Source organism: Limulus polyphemus, unplaced genomic scaffold (assembly GCF_000517525.1).
Source record: "Limulus polyphemus unplaced genomic scaffold, Limulus_polyphemus-2.1.2 Scaffold232, whole genome shotgun sequence".
NCBI lineage: Eukaryota > Metazoa > Arthropoda > Merostomata > Xiphosura > Limulidae > Limulus > Limulus polyphemus.
In genome coordinates this window covers 571,975-592,401 of record NW_013665842.1, presented here as the reverse complement: position 1 = coordinate 592,401, position 20,427 = coordinate 571,975, and the positions used below count along the sequence as shown (strand labels likewise).

The 20,427-nt window shown below is 33.9% G+C and overlaps 1 protein-coding gene across 3 annotated transcripts in view; it reads right to left on the bottom strand.

Moving 5' to 3' along the window:
• Positions 1-20,427, bottom strand: part of LOC106478611 (nephrin-like) — a 147,246-nt gene that overhangs the window by 25,438 nt on the left and 101,381 nt on the right. For 2 of the 3 annotated variants that reach the window (XM_022382231.1, XM_022382230.1), the window contains exons 3-7: positions 15,869-16,204; positions 14,811-14,921; positions 13,376-13,579; positions 3,888-4,184; positions 828-1,118 (exon numbers count right to left, since the gene is read on the bottom strand). In XM_022382231.1, the coding sequence (XP_022237939.1) occupies positions 828-1,118; positions 3,888-4,184; positions 13,376-13,579; positions 14,811-14,921; positions 15,869-16,204 (1,239 nt within the window). The remainder of the gene's footprint in view (positions 1-827; positions 1,119-3,887; positions 4,185-13,375; positions 13,580-14,810; positions 14,922-15,868; positions 16,205-20,427) is intronic. The other variant, XM_022382232.1, reaches the window with a different exon arrangement.

Here is a 20,427-nt window from a genome sequence, read left to right as displayed (position 1 = left end):
ATTTCCATGTGTAACCACAAATTGTATAGTCAATGGTCATCCGGAACCACTATGATTTATAAAATATTCTGTAAAAACATTCATTTTTAAGATACTAAAATTTAAGACAACGCAAGCAGAGGTTTCTTAAGAAGAAAGTTTAATACCAAGAAAAGTACTAATTTTCTGCCCAAACTTGCATTGACCTGTCATATACAGATCACTGTTAAACTTAATAAAATCAATGATAATCATTATTTCCAATAAACGTGTAAATTGTAGAACTACAGCAAGAAAACAACTTCAGTCCGTATTATGATGGGCTTTTTTGATAACCCTTTTCTTCAAATCATTCACGACACGATTTTGTTTACTTGATCCACTCTTGCCAAATGTGGTATTAATAGCACACCGTGTGTTATATGCTGAAGAAGGTATGCAATGGTTACTTGTGCGAAAAAAGTAACAATTTATAACGTTTCTACGCAGCCAAAGATGTGCAGTTTGTTCATTGGTTGGCTCAGTAGACTACTTGGAGTTTAACTAGTGGTGCCCATTAACGTTTATTGGAATCCATATGTTGCTTTTTAAGCAACTTATCATGTGAAAATGTGTATGCTATATGTTAAAGAGCTTAATGGCAGTGCAAGTCTCTAGTCTGATAATATTTTCACTAATCTCTCGGGATAATAAGAGGAAAGCTAACTGTTTTGTTCAGAAAGACCTCAAAACTAATTTTCTCATTTACAAATTTAAATGTTCGGATTTGCATCAAATAATACGTTTGTCATTTTTGTTTTGTTTTTTAAGTATATAGTCTTAAAGAAGATTAATTTTCTGGATCTCACATTTGATGTTGAGCTCCAATCCCTCGCTCTCTCCTCGACCTTCCTCGTTATCAGCTAAGCATCGATAGGTGCCGCTTTGTTCCATTCTTACGTTCTCCAGCACAAGAGACTGGTTGCGAACAAAAACTCCGACGCGAGAATTGCTTATTAGAGTACCTCGCTGGAACTGCCATTCTATTCTAGTCACTTCCGGGTTAGAGCTGTACTGACAATGAAGGTAAACGTCATCGCCTGTCTGAATCCGTTGCATCACCTGGCCATGTCCCAGTGTCACCGAAACCTTGGGTTTATCTATTATATAAAACGAGCTATGACAAACTAAGCATACACATTAATGCTAATAAAAACATAAAAATCTCTATAAAAATGTGTATTATTCACAGATAGCTCAAATGTTTTGATTACACAAAAATAGAGAGTTTTTTCTGCAGAAAAAGTTTTGTTTTGAATTTCGCGCAAAGCTGCAAGAGGGCTATTTACGCTAGCCGTCCCTAATTGGGCAGTGAAGCGTGGGATTGACCGTCACACTCTAACGCCCCGACGGCTGAAAGAGCAAGAATATTCGGTGCAACGGGAATTCGAACCCGCAACCATCATATTGCGAGTGGAGTCAAGCGCTTTAACCACCAGGCTATGTCTGGCCGTCGCAGAAAGAAGAGAACATGTGAACATTTAATTTTTACCATTGATTGGTTTATTTTTTTTTTTACAGAATTTTACAATTTTCACATAATAGTCTTTAGTTTTAAGCTCAAACTCATGTATTTAGTTTTATATTTACTCTAAGCAACAATTGTATTTGTTACTATTAAACTAAAATAGTAAATTATTTTCTTAACTGCTCAACATGTTTGAAATGAGTACGTCTTGCTTAAAATACCAGAAAATTACAAAATTTAAAAATAAATGGTGTCTCTATCAACAGCGAATTGTGGGATCAATAATTGGGATTCACGCACATCCCTAGGAGACTTATACAGAACTTTTACATATGTGAGTTATTTTTCAATAGGACAGATCGGGGCCTTGCAGTTACCGTGCCGGACTGTGAAAAATCTGAGGTTGTGGGGTTCGCACCATGTTACCCGTGAGAACCTGAGGTTGTGGGGTTCGCATCCTGTTATCGCCAAAAAAATTATGCTCCTCACTTTATGGTCGTGTGTGTTATAAGAGTGACGGTCATATCTCACTACTCTATTAGAGTAGCCCAAAAGTTGTCAGAGAGTAGTGTTACTAGCTTCCTTCCCTCTTAGTTCATCGCTTCAAAATTAGAAGCGGCTACCACTTCAAAAACAAACAAACCCAACTTTTTCTATATGAAATTAAGGATGGTTTTGTTTTGTAATTAAGCACAAAGCTACACAATGGGCTATCTGTGCCCTGCCCACCACGGGTATCGAAACCCGGATTCTAGCGTTGTAATTCCGCAGACATACCGTTGTGCCACTGGGGGGCAGTTAAGGATGGACAGAAATATATGGCTGGTGTTTTATTTAAAAATAAAAATAAATGCTTCGAACTCGATTTTGGTGCTCATTATTTTAGTTAATAAAATCAGTCGTTATATAACGATAGATCTTATACAAGCAACCTAGCGTAGTATACTTATATTCGTATTTCAAACATTTGAAACCCACAAATTTCGTCTTTTCATTCATAATTTTATTTTATGAACAGATACATGTGTAATCTTCGTCTTTCCACATGCAGTGCGTAAAGATTGCAACGAATAGTTTGTCTTATGAGCCCATTTGCCGTTTCAATTTGAGCATAGTGGAGACGACAAAATGAAAAATTCATTTGCGCAAGTATAAAACTATGAATGAATGCATTACGCTTTTTCAACGTAATTTATATGTTGCTTACTCTATTCACAGAAATCTAAACAAAACCTGACATACATTAAACCACACAGCTGGCAATAATCGCAATGCTTCCACTAAAGACATTCCCGCAAGTATCTCCTACAGCAATAAAGATTAATGGTGCCTGTCAAGTTCGTGGTATCTGTTTCAACTCGGCTATCTCAACAGTCAAATTTTTTGTCTTTTTCTCTCTCTCTCTCTCTCTCTCACACACACACACACACACATGAATCCGGGTATTCAACAAGCAAACAGAACCAAGTAACAAGCTTGTTTTATTGATCGCAAAGAATAGAAACACCGCTATCAACGGCAGCTCTTCAAAAAGTTAGTGTGCATAAAGTCCAATGTGTTACGACCTGTTTTATTGTATCGATTCTCGTTTTGCCAACTTACTGTTTAAATAAATCAAGATAATATTTGTAGGGTTCTATTGTACAGAAGGAATTCGAGAACCGTCCTCTCCGAGTTGTACCACAACAGGATGGAGTACTGCAACTATACTAGTTATGAGTGTCTGTGCGATAAAAACACATAGAAGAAAGATTTTAGTTTCTTGTTGAAAAATAAACACAATACTTATGATTCTAACAGACGTTAGTTTGATTTCTCATATCATTTGATAGCTTAATATGATATATGTGTATTATTTTATATTTTCAATATGTTATCTCAAATGATATGTTCTTATTTTGCTACGAAATTGAAACATTAATATTTGAAAGAACCGCCATAAAATTATCTAGGAAAAATACTTCGAGCCTTCACAAGACAAGCCCAAGATTCTAGTACCACATGGTACCTGAACATATATACCGGCTTCATTTAGACAATAATATAGTAGCACATGATTTGGACAAAGAAGTAATGACTAAATTTTAATATGTATCTTGTTTGTTTGTTTTGAATTTCACGCAAAGCTACACCCTAATTTAGCAGTGTAAGACTAGAGGAAAAGTAGCTGGTCACCACCACCCACCGCCAACTCTTGGGATACTCTTTTACTCTTGGACCGTTACATAATAACGCTCCCACGGCTGAAAGGGCGAGCATGTTTGGTGGGGATTCGAACCCGCGACCCGCAGATTGCGAGTCGAGCTCATTAACCACTTGGCCATGCCGGGCCCCAATACGTATCTAACGTGATATATTATACATATGCAAGTTAGAAGGTGGAACATTAAGGAATACTTACAATACACATTCAAAGTAATCCCATGCTCTAATGCTCTTCCTGGCAACCTAGGGTTCTCTGCTCTACAGGACAAGTATTTTCCATTATCTTCGCTAGAGGGCGTAAAGACGAGATTACTGAGGGTTTGGTTTCCATCATCCCCGACGGTCTCAATGGCAGCTTCCATCTTTCGGGTTCCTAACCACCAGGTGATGTGAGGAGGAGGACGAGATCCTGTTGTTTGACATTCTACTCCAAACTGTCGACCGGCAGCAAAATGGCGGTGGGTTGAAATAACACGTATTTCTACCGGGTTCACTGAATAGAACAGGAAAGTTCTCTATTGCACCATTAACAAAACTGTTGTCACTAATCTATTACGATAGAAGATATATCAAAAAGAAGTTTCTTTCATTTTCATCATTCGCATAATTTTTCTTCTTTTTTACCTTTACGTGTTTATCACAGAAAGCTAGAATCTTCAAAGAAATAAATTATTTTTTTTTGCTTAGATACATCGAATATCGTTACCACTTAGTTAACTGTCACTACTAATAACATAGCAAGATTTGATAATGTGAGAACTGTAAATAAAACGAGTCCATTTCAGACCTAACAAACAAAATTGGTGTATTTTTGTATATTTATTTAACTCTCTTAAAAATCAAGTTTTTATGCTCAATAATATACATTTTTTAAATTGTTTTATTTTTATTTTGTAAGAACCCTGATGAAGCCGTAAACGTTGTTTCGATTAAAACGAATTATTTATGGAGTATACTGTGGGCGTTTTTATATATAATCCAGTTATTAAAAACTTTATAACTGTTAGATCTCAGTATCAACGTTTTTATTTGTGTTTCTCATTGTAAGCTTTTATCTTACAGAGAGTTGCAGTGTGTAACATTTCTTCCCAAAGTTTTAGCCTCCTTCAAAAGAGTCATAGGGTGTAATATTTGTTCCTGAACTTTTATTCTTCTTTAAGAGAGTTATAGCATATAACGTCTGTTCCCCATCTTTAAGGAATTTACAATGTGTAACGTTTGTTCGCCAAGTTTTATTCTCCTTTAAGAGAGTTACAGCATGTAACCTTTGTTCCCTAAGCTTTAGTCCTTTAACTGATTTACAATGTGTAACGTCTGTTCCCCAAGTTTTATTCTGCTTTAAGGGAGTTACAGTATGTAATGTTTGTTTCCCAAGCTTTAGTGCCCTTTGAGGGATTTACAACGTGTAACGTTTGTTCCCCAAGTTTTATTATCCTTTAAGAGAGTTACAACATGTAACCTTTGTTCCCTAAGCTTTAGTCCTTTAAGGGATTTACAATGTGTAACGTTTGTTCCCCACGTTTGTTTAAAATGAAATTGTAATTACCAGAATTGATATAATTTCATACATTTATATCGCTATGAAGTAAAACTTTGTATTTAACACTTTTTTCATGAGCAATGGAGTATGAAGATGAACAATTGTTTTTAATAAGTTTTATTCCTTATTAAATTGATACTTCATAAAAAATATCAATATCGCTTGGCTGTTTTAAATCAGGACAAAGGATTGATATATATTATAAATAAGTTGTTTACTAAACTCATAATACTAGAATTATAAATAAACAACTCAAATAATATAAACCAAATTGTAGGAAATTCCAAATGTAAGAGTAATATTCATATATCCATTTTCTTTCACCAGGGTACCCCCACTTAATTTCATTCGAACAGTTTCGTTATTGTAGATAGCCTCGCACCAAGGAAACTTTTTCCTTCTTTGCTTTTTGCTCTAACAACACATTTCTACACACTTCTATGGATGAAGTTATAAGAAGCTGACAGCGAGATGAAATCATCTGGTGCACTCATACTTGCGTCTTTCAATTCTCTTCTATCAATAGGTTTAAAAAATAAAAGATACGTTTGATGTTTTTGTCGTACTGAGAATATGTTGTAAACTTAAGCTCTAAATATGATAAGGAGCTCTGAGTGTTAAAAATTATGAGTTAACGTCGCTGTTATCTTAATTAAATGTGAATTGATTTTTTTTATGATAAGATTTAAGCAAAACAAAAAGGGTATATAACGTCAGCTTATTAAATGGTTTCGCTCTTTTTCATTTCAATCATCAAGAACATTGGTTGCAAGACGTTTCAAGGGAAGATTGTGGAAGGTTTTGCTTATACACGATCATGGTGATGTGACGTTGTCCAAAGAGCATTAAATGTACGACAGTTCTTAAAGCTAACAACTAGTGTATTGCGTAATTAAGGTATTCTCTATTACTTCCTTAATGCTACTTTCGTTAACAATATTGGTTAAAATGTTTAATATATCTAGTTTTTTTTCTGTACTTTGTAAGAGGAATTAGGCCTAGTCTGGCCTAACCACGTGAGATATTATTGGGTTTACAGCCGAAAGTATCGTCAACAATCTTTATAAATATGAACATAAGAAAACTATATTTAGTTAGCTGTACTCACTGATTGCTTGATTTTTAGTTTTGTTCTCGGTAGATACTCCCTAGGCTTGCAATTTCTGCTTATTACGTTTCACTGAGACATAACGCAATTCAGCATATTACTGGGGGGGGGGCAGTCAGAGCAATCAAAAATGATGTGCATTAAATACATTGTTTATATGGTTTAGCAACAGTATCTTATATCTCATATCTTTTCATAATTTAACCACGTAATAATAGTATACAGACATGCTTATTTTATACCCTCTGTACAGCTATGTATCGAGCAATATTATATATAAACAGGTTTATATTATAAGTATACGTGCGTTTATCGAGTATAAATATAACATATACTCACTTTTATATTATGCCTATATGTATATATATATAGGTACGTATCGAGCAATCTGTATGTCTATATAAAGAAGAAATGTGTGTTTGTTTGTACCCTAACTCCTCCGAGCCTATTGGGCCAATCTCAGCCAACATTTGTATGTAAACACTATAAACTATGGGGAGCAACAATGAACTTCAACCTATACTATCAAATATCTCTGTCCTCTGCAAGTCTAATACTGACCTGGAATTATTGATCAAAGAAACCCTCCACATCAAACAGCACTCCCCAACACTGAACAACATGCAGTCTTCATTTAAATTACACATGTTTTAATATGTTCGTATTACTGATTTTACCTTTTTTTTTCGTTGTGTTTTCTTGCTGTAGTTTCTCCCCGTGATTACTGTTTAGTGTTTTATTTGTTTAATTATCGTTATATTTAGCAACTGTACTTTGACAATGTATAAAGACTTATGTAAACCCTATTTCGATTTTGTAAAGCCTGTTGGTTGATTACTCCCAACCTATTGAGTCAATCTCAAACAATCTTGGCAGGTTGATGCTTTAGACAATGCTGAATATTCTAAAGGGATTCAAAGTCAAAGTATGAAAGCTGCTGAACTGTTTCTGAAACAACCATGCTTTTTTCATCGTCAATGAGATGTAGGGTGTTTAAGGGTGGAATCACCTCAAAATCTTTGTTTGTTGGTAGATGGGAAGCAAACTGAAAATATTGTTTATGAAGAAACTTTGTTATAATTTTACAATTTTGAGATAAAGTTTATGTTCAAGTTATTACTTTGAAATATATGATTGCTGTTAAACTTACATTGTTTTAATTAAGTTTAAACATTCCCCGTCAGTTGACGGATATTTCAGCGCAAGTTAATATTTTATATGCATGCTTAGTAATATTGTCTACAATGCATGTTTTCATAAATATATATGATAAAAATTAAGAACGCTATGCACATATTAGTTTCAATAATGTATGCATATATATGTTAAATTAGAAGGGAAAATAATTGAAGGAATTGTTTTATAAACTTTGATTACCGATTTAGGTACATAAAATAAGTAAGCGATCAGGAAAACTACTAGATAATCAGTAATATACCAACCAGACTTTCGTAAGAGGATTTAACGAAACAACTTGCTTGTAATCGAAAAATTACCAGGCACAGGAAGAAAACTAAAGTTACTTACTTAGTTGGACTATTTCTCAAGCATCGTTATTAGCAAGGCAGCTTGTCATTTGACTTTGTATCTTGTCAGTTTTATCCCTCAAAATACGTAATCAGCTTTATGGATGACAGCTAATAACCACGTGTTATATTGTTCATTACTTTGTCAAAAACTGATTTGTCTAGGAACATGTTTAATATAATAACGAGTTAGTAGCTCCATTCTTCTCTAAGACACTTTGAAACTCTTTCGTGTCTTTTTACCATAAAATATATATTTAGTTGAAAAGTATGCTAGAGGGCGATACCGGTAATAAGTTAAATCATGACTATGATGTATGCGACAGTAGTACAAAGTAAAACAAAGAACAAAGACAAAATATATTTGCTAAACATCGAGCAAGAGAACTAAGTAGTTATCTAATGTCAAACGTTATGAATTACTAACGAATGTTATCTATAAATGTTTGTTTATAACTCTGAAACTTAATATCAAACTTCTAATTTTATCCCAAAAGTAAAACAAACAACAAACTATGTTTAAGTTGAATGAATCCTTCACAGGTAATCAGTATTCAACTCTCTTCAACTGCAAATATTGTATGTTACAATAAATGTCATATGGCAGTCTAAGTCAGTCCGAATGCTGTTCATTTTTTGTTCTTTTTTTTTACTGATTCTTAACTGATTCAGGCATTACTATGTGTTTACTCAGTGTTATACAAAAAAGTTTCTTTGACTTCTAATCAGTAAATCTCCTAAAAAAATGTTTTTAAATTAACAACATAGTGATATTTGTTTTTCTGTAAATTTATTTTGCACATAAAATTTTTGTGTTGAAAAAAATATACATACATAAATTGGAAATCAGTTTGAATATAAGGAATGTTTATGATCAAATTAAGATAGGTATGATGTGATGCATTTTATATCTAGATCTATTTTAACAGTGACTTTTATATATGCTTCTAGAAATGATCTAACATGTTTAATGTAGACTTTTAGAGAAGTGTGATTTTTGTTTCTGATTTGGATCTCATGATGTATTCAAACACAACTGTAATAACTATAGCCAAGAAATAGCTGTTTTTTTTTGTTTGTTCTTGTTTTTTTTTGACTGGCCAATTGATTCCACAATAAATTATTGAACTTCCTCAAGAGGTAATGAATACGTAAGTTTATTACTGTTTTGGCTTCCTGAAGTGTAATTAAAATATGGAATTTTACTTAGACTGAAAATTAACCGTTGATAGTGAATGATTGAAAACGTATGATGTGCTCCAATCACTTGTTTTACATCTTTTCCAGGACTGACTGTATGGTAAAAGTATGCAGAAAGCTACATGAGATAGCCGATTTTAATTGTATTGTTCTAACCGAGGTACGATGTTTTTGTGACAAGGAAGGACGTCTTTGATTTAAAAGGGCGAATAACATCCAAAGTATATTTGAACATCCTACGGCGCTGAATTTCGCCATTGATGAAGATATGACGTTGAAACAGTTTACACCGTTTCTACTGGCCGAGATTGTTTCGAAAAGTAAAAGTAATTTTAGATATATTTCTTAACTAGTATGATTCAATCAACATAGAGATGATCCCGGACGTTGCAACTGCCGATAGCTGTGAAACGATTTCTATCCATACACTTTGATAAATGAACTAATATCGAAAAAGTAACTTTTAAACATCTAGTACAGACTATGTCATGCTGAATTCAGGTAGCTACCGAGGTAAAAGGTGGTCCGATCCAATGTTAAGAAGTAGTCCTAGTAAAGAGGCGGATCAGTGTATGGTTAAAACTTTTATCTGGTATATCAACGATACGGTACAATTTACAGCTCAATAACAAAGAGCTCCAGGAATTTACCTAAAGTAAAACTAAAGTTTAACCGCTTGTTCTGTAGGCACTAAAAACTTACGTTAAAAATTTCAGAAAATCACGGAGTTATGATAATTCTAAAGGAGTGATGAAATTACGTGAGAGGGAAAACAAAGTCATACGGTTAGAGATTCATGTTTTTCTTCATAAAAGAAAATAAAGATTCATTCGGGGTGAATTTATTTCTAAGAAGTTCAAGTGTTCTAGAAATTAAAGACAAATGATAAGATTACTATCGCTCTATAAAGATGGTTCAGATGTTTGTGTAAACTGCTGTGAATAAAACCGAATAGACTTGTGTCTGAGGTGAGAAATCCACAAATATGCTTAATTCAGATTGAAGTACGGAAACATGTTGTTTAGTAATATCTTTAACGAAATAGAATTTTGTATAACGTAACCGCGAAAGATGCTGTGACTAGAAATGTTTGAGAAAAACAGTTGGGACGAGGTTTTCCTAAACGGAAAAAAACAAAACAACAGTGGTACTATATTTCGTATTTTCGACCCTAAAGGCACATTATGCGACACATTAGTTAAATGGCAAGGTCAGATATCTAATGGCTCAAGTAGAGCCGTCCTTAATTTAAAACTGCTGACCAGAGGAAGGTCAACTAATAAACAGCACCTGCCGTCTACATAGCTATTCTAAAGTGGATAGTGGAATTGACAGTCACTTTCATAATGCGCACCCACAGCTGAAAGTGCAAAACCGTGCTTACCATTGGGCCACACCCGAACAAAAACAACGGCAAGCCCATTCATTAAGTATTCTAGATGATATGGATAATGGATCTGATTTTTATTGATTAACCCTGAAAACAACAAGTTCCGTGATTATTATTGTAAGCACTAGGCAACTTAGAATTTCATCATTATTCGTAGAGGTGCCTACAAGGATATGCAAACTTTTGTTGTTGGTTGAAGGACAACCAAATATCGGTACTCAAAAAACGAAGGCTAAGGTGTGAGTAGACCATCCTATAGGAACAAGAAACGAAGGACGGTATGCGCATTTTCAGCTTCCTAGTTTTACAGAGTCAGGTTGAACGGTTTTGCCTGTGAAATAATATCAAGAATACCACGTGCTAGCAGAACGTGCAGAAGAACGTCAGTGATCAAAGGAGGAACCACATTTGCAAAAAAAAAAACAACAATAAATGTAATGTTTTAGAAACGCATGCAGCCTCGCAAAGAAAGCAACGTTCAGAACAGATCTGAAAAAAGTATGCAATACAGATCACCCGTTCCCCCTAAAAAAAAAAAAAAACAATAAAAAGAAATGGCCGCTGTCGCACTTATAGGTTATTATATATTTCTTTAAAAACCTGTGCGTGTAAATTCTATCCATAATAACAGAAATATCACTTTAAACAATGCATGTGTTTGTTATACTTACTGCTATGAAAAATATAAAATAGGCGATTAGCACGCTCGGAGAGTCTTGTGGATCATCTATTGTTGAAACTCTTAGTGAGGTCACGTGACTTTCTGAACCAATAAAAACGTTGAAAACTGACGCACGCAAAATAACTTGTTTAACCAACAGCCTCCAGCTGATCCTATCATACTTACTCTACTGCTTATAAAGTCGCACAGCGACGGCAAAAGTTATTTCTTACACACAGATTCTCATACTTGTAAATGGTATAATATGATAGCTTTTTGTTCGAGTTTACTATCACATTATACCATTTACAAGTAGCTTTACGTAATAATTCTGAAATAAACATAAATCTAGAATCTACAAGTCTTGCAGGAGATATCTAACAGCATAAATTCTTTGAATGATTCGAAACATGTGAACAAAAGCTTCAACTCTAAACAGTAGTATAATCATTCTTCTCGTTCGAGTTTACTATCACATTATACCATTTACAAGTAGCTTTACGTAATAATTCTGAAATAAACATAAGTCTAGAATCTACAAGTCTTGCAGGAGATATCTAAGAGCATAAATTCTTTGAATAATTCGAAACATGTGAACAAAAGCTTCAACTCTAAACAGTAGCATAATCATTCTTTTCGTTCGATTTTGAATGATTATGCTACTGTTTAGAGTTAAAACTTTTGATGACATGTTCCGAATAATTTAAAGATTTTTATGCTGTTTAGATATCTCCTGCAACATTTGTCGATTCTAGACTTATGTTTATTTCAGAATTATTGCGCAAAGCTACAAAAGGCTATATGCGCATGGCCATCTCTAATTTTGAAGTGATAGAATAGAAGGAAAGCAGCCAGTCAACAGCACCCTTCGCCAACTCTTGGGCTACTGTTACCCTACTGAATAGCGGCATTTGACTGTTACTCTTATAGAGCACCTTAGGCCCTAACTATCTTCCCTCTAGTCTGTCAGTTTAAAATTAGTGGCAGCTAGTTCAGATAGCCCTCAACTATCTTATTGCAAAATTAAACAAACATCAGTTTTTTTAAGCAACAGACGAGAACCCTGAATCCTGGGAATCATAGTATTTGCACGCTAATCTTTCTGTTTCTGGCTCTGTGTACTTTTGCATTAAATGTATTGATGACACAAGCCGAGATATATATATACGTATATTATTTTGCCAGATATTTAATTAGATTTATTGCGAAATAGTAAATGTTAAACAACATAAAATTTATAAACAGCGGCATGTCAAAATCGTGAAATCACATGTGATGTCATGTTTTATCTACGCGTGTAAATCTAATCTCTAGTGTAAACAATGACCTGTTATAAGTATATGGAAATATATTTATTGAAACAACGAAACTGGATGGATAACAACACTTGGTAAACAAGTCTGTTTACGAGGCCTGACATGGCCTTGTTGGTGGTTAGGACGCTTGACTCGCGAGTTCGAATACCTCACCGAAAAGGCTTGCCCTTTCAGCCTTGGGGGCGTACGATGTGACGATCAAACATGCTATTCGTTGGTAGAGACGAATTAGTTCAAGTGTTGACGGTGGGTGATACTGATTAGCTGCCTTCCCTCTGGTATATCACTTCTAGATTAGGGACAGCTATTGAATATAAACCTCGAATAGCTTTGCGCGAAATTGAACGAAACAAATAGTAAAGTCTGTATATAAATTATCGTAATACAGTATCTTAGTTCATTTGTACTGGAACAATTTTGTTCTTCGGGCGTTAAAGTAAAAACAAATACATCATTTTATATTTACAAAGACAATATTGATACATCTCATCTCCTCGTATCGTGTATTTAATCCTGGTAAGGTTTTATTAATTCTTTTTCTGTAAATTATATGTTTATTTATTCTAAAAATTACTAGATTATTATTATTTTTTATTTTCAAAAATACGAGATTAAAAAGTGAGGGCACGAGCGCGCCCTATTGGTTAGCGTGACTTGATTGTGAGTTAGAAGATTTGAGTTCGCGGCGTATTTTCACAAAAATGCATTTCTCACTTTGGGGCAGTAAGTGCGCTGTAAGAGTGACGGCAAAATCTCACTTATCGATAAGACAAAAGTAGCGCAAGAGCTGACGGTGTGGGCTGTTCTCTAGCTGCCTTCAAAATTAGGGTTAACTATCCACATATAGTCCTGGTGTAGTTTTGTACAAAATTATAAAGAAAAGGTCAGCTAAACGAAAAGCTAGAGAATAAAATTAATTAAAATGACGGTATTTTATACCTACAATTCATGTCAATGATAACGCTTGCGACCTCTGGTGTGATAAGATTAGTATTAGAAGCCTGGCAGGTAAGTTGAGACATCAAGTCTTCTCTTGTTAACTTCTGAAGGATATAATCGTTTCGAACGCCTTGATCTCCATTGTTTTGGAAAGTACTGTCTAGTAGTACTGAATTTTTCCACCAGGTTACGGATGGTGGTGGTTTCCCTAGCAACAGTAAATATATCATGAGATTTTACTTACTAATGGAAAACTGTATCAAGAAAAATAGTACTGATAGTAAACAATAAACATAAACAGCTCGAAGAGTTCAATATAATAAGCTAGAAAAATAGCTATAGTGTGTTATATTATTAAGATGAGTCACCAAAAAGATGCTCTTAATAATTTTTCATCTTTAGAAAAGACAGTGAAACATTTGTTTTTCATATATCAAATCATCTATTATAACTTCATATTACGTTTCTGTTACACTGCGGAATGATAAGTTTTAAAACGTCTCTATAATTTTGGACTCATCGATAGTTGCGCCATCTGCTGATAATGAGGGATTGAAACGTGAATTATTCAGGAATAAATTCGTCAATAACATCTCCATCTCATTTAATGTGAGTAATTATCTTTACAACAACAAGAAACTAAATTTCTAAGTACTGAATAATTTTAAGAAATAACTCGAACATACCGTATTTGGTAAAACGAAGTTTGAGCTTACGGGTTATTGGTGTAAATGCTTAAGATGGTGATAATGATGCCTTACTGGATAATATCTTGGAACAATTACAGTAAAACAATAAGTATTGTTTTAATGCCTGTTACGAGTCTCAACATTTGTATTCTACAATAACCCCTTGGTTGATTGGGAAGTTTTTTCAAACAGCTATATTTTACTCAATGACAAAAATAATAGCGCACTTTCAAAGTTTTTCGTAATGCTGAAGGAAGTAAAAGTGCTTTATTAATAATCACTATTAACACTTTATTAAGTATTACAATAATTTGATTTATTCAATCAGTAACAATGTAAACAAGTAAACAAAAATGTAAAGCTCAATGATCCAAATCGCCAATTTTTTCGGGGCTCAAAATCCAAAATTATCACTTTGTATGTCCCAACCATTAATTACTTCCTATTTGAATATAAAAAAAAAGATGTCCCAACCATTAATTATTTTCTATTTGGATATAAAAAAGATGTCCCAACCATTAATTACTTCCTATCTGGATATAAAAAGTCCCTCGTTGTGTAAGGGTAATGTTACAGACTTAACAATGATAAAATCTGGGGTTTGATTTCTTGCTATGGACAGAACGTAGCCATTGTATAGCTTTGTGCTAAACACTAACAACAACAACAAAACAAAAATTCAATAAATGCTTAACAATACAAATAGACCTGTATTTACAAATATTTTCTAACAAATAATATAAAACCCACCAGCCTTAGCTATACAGCCGAGAACAAGTTTGGATCCTTCATTATATGGCCCAATATATCCATAAATTGGTTCGTTAGTCTCATCGACAATAATGACTTCTTTTGGTGGAACTGGAAATATTTTACAACAATATATACATATATGTTTAATATTAATACTTGGATTAAATGTACTTTTCTTCAAAATAACACTCTAGTTAGGATAAAGCTTTAAAATTAATAAGGTAGTTAAAATCATTAACTGAAGTAAAGGTACTTAATCGTGATAAATTACTTGTTGAAAAAAGAACACTGTAGTCGAAGATACTTTATTTGCAAGTGCTGTAATGTCAATTCAAATAAACTAGCTGAGGTAAAAATACAGCTTCCATTAAAGCCTGCAAATGTAAAACCTTGAAACATTGATGCTTTACACTTTCATATATTTTGATGAAGTTTCTAACTTTCAAATGAAAGTTTTGTTTAGAAACGGAGAAGATTTGAATGAAAGGTGTCCATTAACGATTTTTCGAACATTTAACCAGTGCCTCCTAAAACCATATTACGTTTTGAGAGCTTTCTTGTGTTAATAATAGAATCTGTAAATGAGATAATGAGCAATTATTCCTTAAAACTCCTCTCTCAAAACATTGATAATTTGAAGATTAAATCAAAGGTAGGTTATAGTCCTGAAAACAATCACTAAAATTATAATTCTGTCTGTATACAAGATATCCTGAACATATAATTTATTTCTGTTATTTCCCGTACAGTTAATATTATCATGGAGCGAAAACAAACTAAAGTTAGTAGACAAACGGATCTAAAAAGAAAACTAAAGATTTTTGTTCAGATTTTAAACTTTTTTGTTAGGTTTAAACCTAAACTAGGAAAGAGCTAATACGAAAAATAACATGAAGGTTATATTATATTTGGCTGGTTCTTTACTTTTATCCATTGTTTTTAACAAAGCAATCAAAATGGCTGTAACTGTTCTCAGTTTCTTGTTCACTACAGGTAACATTACGATATGCTAATCACTTAAAATATGCTTGAAACTATTGAGTATATGAACTCACCAATAACATTCAATGTTACAATACTATTAAAGGTTCGTCCATATCTAAAATCAATCCTGCACCGGTAATCACCTTCGTCATCTTTCTGTATGGGATTAATGGTCAAGACGGATGGTTGGATGCTGATGTCGAAGTATCCTCTTTGTCCCAGGAAGTCACTGGTGAAATGTTTGGATTTTTCCAGTGGGCCTTTTCTTGAGTCTACACTGAAAATTGGAGCACTGATCCCTGACTTGTACCATAAAACCAAGGATATGGAGTCGACTTCAGAAGGAAGGCTAATGTTGCAAGGTATTTGAGCACTTTGCCCCACAACAGCTTGGTACATTGGAACTGCTAAAACATTTATGGAAAAAAAATATTTGTGAATTCAATAGCTTCAAATCATATACGATATATGAAAAGGAATTTAGGTTAACGTATAAATCAAATAGCGATGATTAGTCGACTATCATTTCTACTGGAAAACTGGCAGATTTTTGGATGACGTTAAAATGTATATAACTATTTTTTAGAGCTTTGGTGTTTATAAAGAAAGTCGTTTTAGAGCAGATGTTTAGGTTTACGAGAAGCTAAAAACATCGGTTTTTACACCAAAAGCATTATTTTAACATCAATGAAAGAGTTTTGGTGCAAAAATGTGAGAATTATTTTCTCTATTTTTCTTGAAAGCGAATTTACTGAAAAGAGCTACTTAATGTTCAATAAAATGTTCTAGATTTGCATCTGATTTGCTTTTGCGCTAAAATAACTACATATTGTTGTTGTTGTAATTAGTAGTGTAATCTTGCGCTTCTGTTGCTAATACAAAAAATATAATAAATTAGCTGCAAAATTGTGGCGACTATCCAATTTTATTACGTTTTACGTGTTAGTAACAGAATCGCAAGATTACACCACTATTTACTACTCCTAACGTCAAGAATGTTGAACATTTCGTTTCTTCAAATCCTCAAAGAAAAGGTTGCACATACAAAAAAAGCTACATATAAGTACAATGAAAGCGACAAGTGTTTTGCATTCTGATCTGGTGTTACACTATAAGATTGGCAAGTGTTTTACATTCTGATCCAGTGTTACACAGTATGAGTGGCAAGTGTTTTATAGTCTGATCTGGTGTTACACAATAAGATTGGCAAGTGTTTTACAGTCTGATCTGGTATTACACAGTAAAAGTGGCAAGTGTTTTTTCATTCTGATCTGTTGTTACACAGTATGAGTGGTAAGTGTTTTACAGTCTGATCTGGTGTTACACAGTATGAATGGCAAGTGCTTTACAGTCTGATCTGGTGTTACACAGTAAGAGTGGTAAGTGTTTTACATTCTGATCCGATGTTACACAGTATGAGTGGCAAGTGTTTTATAGTCTGATGTGGTGTTACACAATAAGATTGGCAAGTGTTTTACAGTCTGTTCTGGTATTACACAGTAAGAGTGGCAAGTGTTTTTTCATTCTGATCCGATGTTACACAGTATGAATGGCAAGTGTTTTACAGTCTGATCTGGTGCTACACAGTAAGAGTGGCAAGTGTTTTACAGTCTGATCTGGTGTTACACAGTGAGAGTGGCAAGTGTTTTTCAGTCTGATCTGGTGTTACAAAATATAGTGCAGCAAGTGTTTTTTTATTCTGGTATGGTGTTATACGATAAAAGTGGCAAATGTTTTTCAGTCTGATCTGGTGTTACGCAATAAGAGTGGCAAATGTTTTTCATTCTGATCTGGTGTTACACGATAAGAGTGGCAAGTGTTTTTCAGTGTTTGTTTGTAATTAAGCACAAAGCTACACAATGGGTTATCTGTGCTCTGCCCACCACGGGTATCGAAACCCGGATTCTAGCGTTGTAAGTCCGCAGACATATCGCTGTGCCACTGGGGGACAAAGCTGTGATGGTAATCATGATTAGGAAAATCTGAAAAATCTTAAGAACTGCACAAAAAACACGGAAAGGATCTTAAAAAAGTATTTGCGTTTGTTTTGATTTAAGAGTTAGCTTCTATTTAAAGTCCACCGGTGGGAAAGCGGGAAGTTTACGGATTGAAAACACTGAAATCAAGGGTTCGATTCTCCTTGGTGGTCACAACAGATAGTCTGATGTGGATTTGCTATAAAAACACATATTTTTATTTTAAAATGATGAGTACATTTTTCTGATATTCGTTACAAATAACTTCATACTTATTTTTTTTTCGAACGTCTTAGTGTAAGGGGAGCATTCACATTAAACAGAACGTTTTTAATACTCACTCATTAAACCTTTGGGTAACTTTAGCAGAGTAAACATTTCAGTAGCTTTAGAAATCACTTACTATAAAACATTTGTGGTTGAAATTCATTTTGGGGGCAGTGAACTCGCCAAGCGTATAGATTTTAATTCGGGGGAGAATTCAAACACGAGGATTATAAATGAAAAATACGTGAAGAACAAATATTCCTGATGCCAAAGAATAAACAAAAACCTGTTTGCCTTTAAGCCTAGAGGAACACGGGAATAGAGTGATGCTGTAATTCAACACAGCCTCGGTTCGAAACGTCGAGAATAGGATGAGAAGAAGTAGGCCCACTGTTTTACAAAAGAAAAACTGTCCGCATATTCTTGGAGAAGCAGCTTATGTAACAAAAAAGGGATACTAATCTAGGATAAGTCGCGCGGGAAGTCAGGAAACTTTTGTGAAAGCCCTTCTGACATAAAGCTGCTGACAGTGCAGGATAAGCTTCCCTTCACTTGGTGAGGAGATTAGCGATCATAATGTGCATGTGCGTGAAGCCTCGCACAACTGTATAAAGATTATAAACTGCTAAAATACTTGAAAGTGTCTAAGATATTGTAAATGACTGCTGTAATGAAGGTTTTTTTTGTACGTGTGCATGCATACCTAATACTTGGATCTCAGTCGATCAAAAACACTTCTACTGAGATACATGCAGTACATGTCTTGCACGTATAGAGATACAGTGTTCGATATTGGTTAATATAATAGCAGAATTATTGTCAACTGTGTAGCCTGCAGTTCATTATGATAATAATATGAGTAAAAATATAGAAGTTAAGGTAGAAAAAACCATCATTTATATTATTGATTTAAATTATTGGAAAAAGTTATGCGCCTGCGCACAGTCACGTGCTGAAAGTTTAAATTGTGATTGGTTGTCTTCAAATTAGTTACAAAGTGGCACGCCACTATAAGGTGTATTAAGTCATAGGCTCTCATACTTTGCCCAGTAGTAGTAGTACGAATCTAGTTATGGCTCCCAGAATAAATATTCCATGTGACAATGATGCCAATCATACATCAAATATGGAAAACAATATCTTAATGCTAAAAAAGCCAATGAAATACTCACAACCATGGCTTGGCCTGCTGAAATCACGATGCAAATGTTCTTGAGACTGCATGTAGTCACGTAAAAACTGAGGAGGACGCAGTGCGACCAAATAAGTTGGCTGAACTGTGAGGAGTAATAAACTAAATTTGGAAAAAAAATATTCCACAATCGTTCATTGATGAACATTATGGCAACATGAAAATAGGGAGCAATCCTCTGTGTGAAGAAAAGGGCTTGCAAAATACTAGCGCATTGTACAACTTATTAGCTCTTAATTTGTATTTTCTATAATAATATTTTGTATACACCATATACTTGCCATTGCATATTGTCTGTTTCCATAATTATTTCCATTACTGTTGATAGTGTTTGTAGTGTCAGAATCAATTGTGGCAATAACAATTATAATGACGTAGCAGTAGTAATACAAGTATTCAATAAGTTCAATTTGTTGAAATAACACCTGAATAATGTTGATTGCGGCAACAGGGAAAAACGTTTTTCCTACACTGTAATAATGTTAATTAATTGAATTTCAGATTCTAGAGGAACAATGATCGATATTCTTATTTACATAACATGATCATTGTTTTCACTATACAAGTAACAGTAAAACTGTTGTTTCAGAAATTGACAGGAAATACGCTTTTCAGACACTTTTATAAAAAGGTTTGATTAACGAAGCAGCGGAGTGAAACTTATTGGTTAATAACTTTTTCTCTGTATTTCATGTTTAACAAACACTTCATCAACCATTTTATTCGTGGTTTTAGTTAATACGCTCACATAACCATGAGCATTTGTTTTGAAATTTGATTATTTAAAGTCATTAATAGGACCAAAGTCAATATTTATCGTAGAAATCCTGTTGTCTTCTGTGTCAAGTGTTTTACGAAGTGCTTATAATATAATACGCTTCGTTTTAATGTTAAGATCGCGTAGTTGCATTCAAAAGTTTTGATGACATATACACAGCGTGATCACAAGTAAATAGACACTACCTTTTCAGAAAAAATGAAAATTTTCAGTCATATTCACATGAATTGATATATCTATAATTTAATTAATATTTAGTAGATCTTCCTTTCACTTCGTGGAGTTAGTTTATCCTTTGGGGCATCGTGAGAATCATCTCGTCAATTTTAGATTGTGGGATTTTTGCCCACTCTTGCTTCAAAACTTGGAGTAGATTGCTCTTCGAAGTTGTTTTTTTTGTTGTTGTTTCTTGACTTA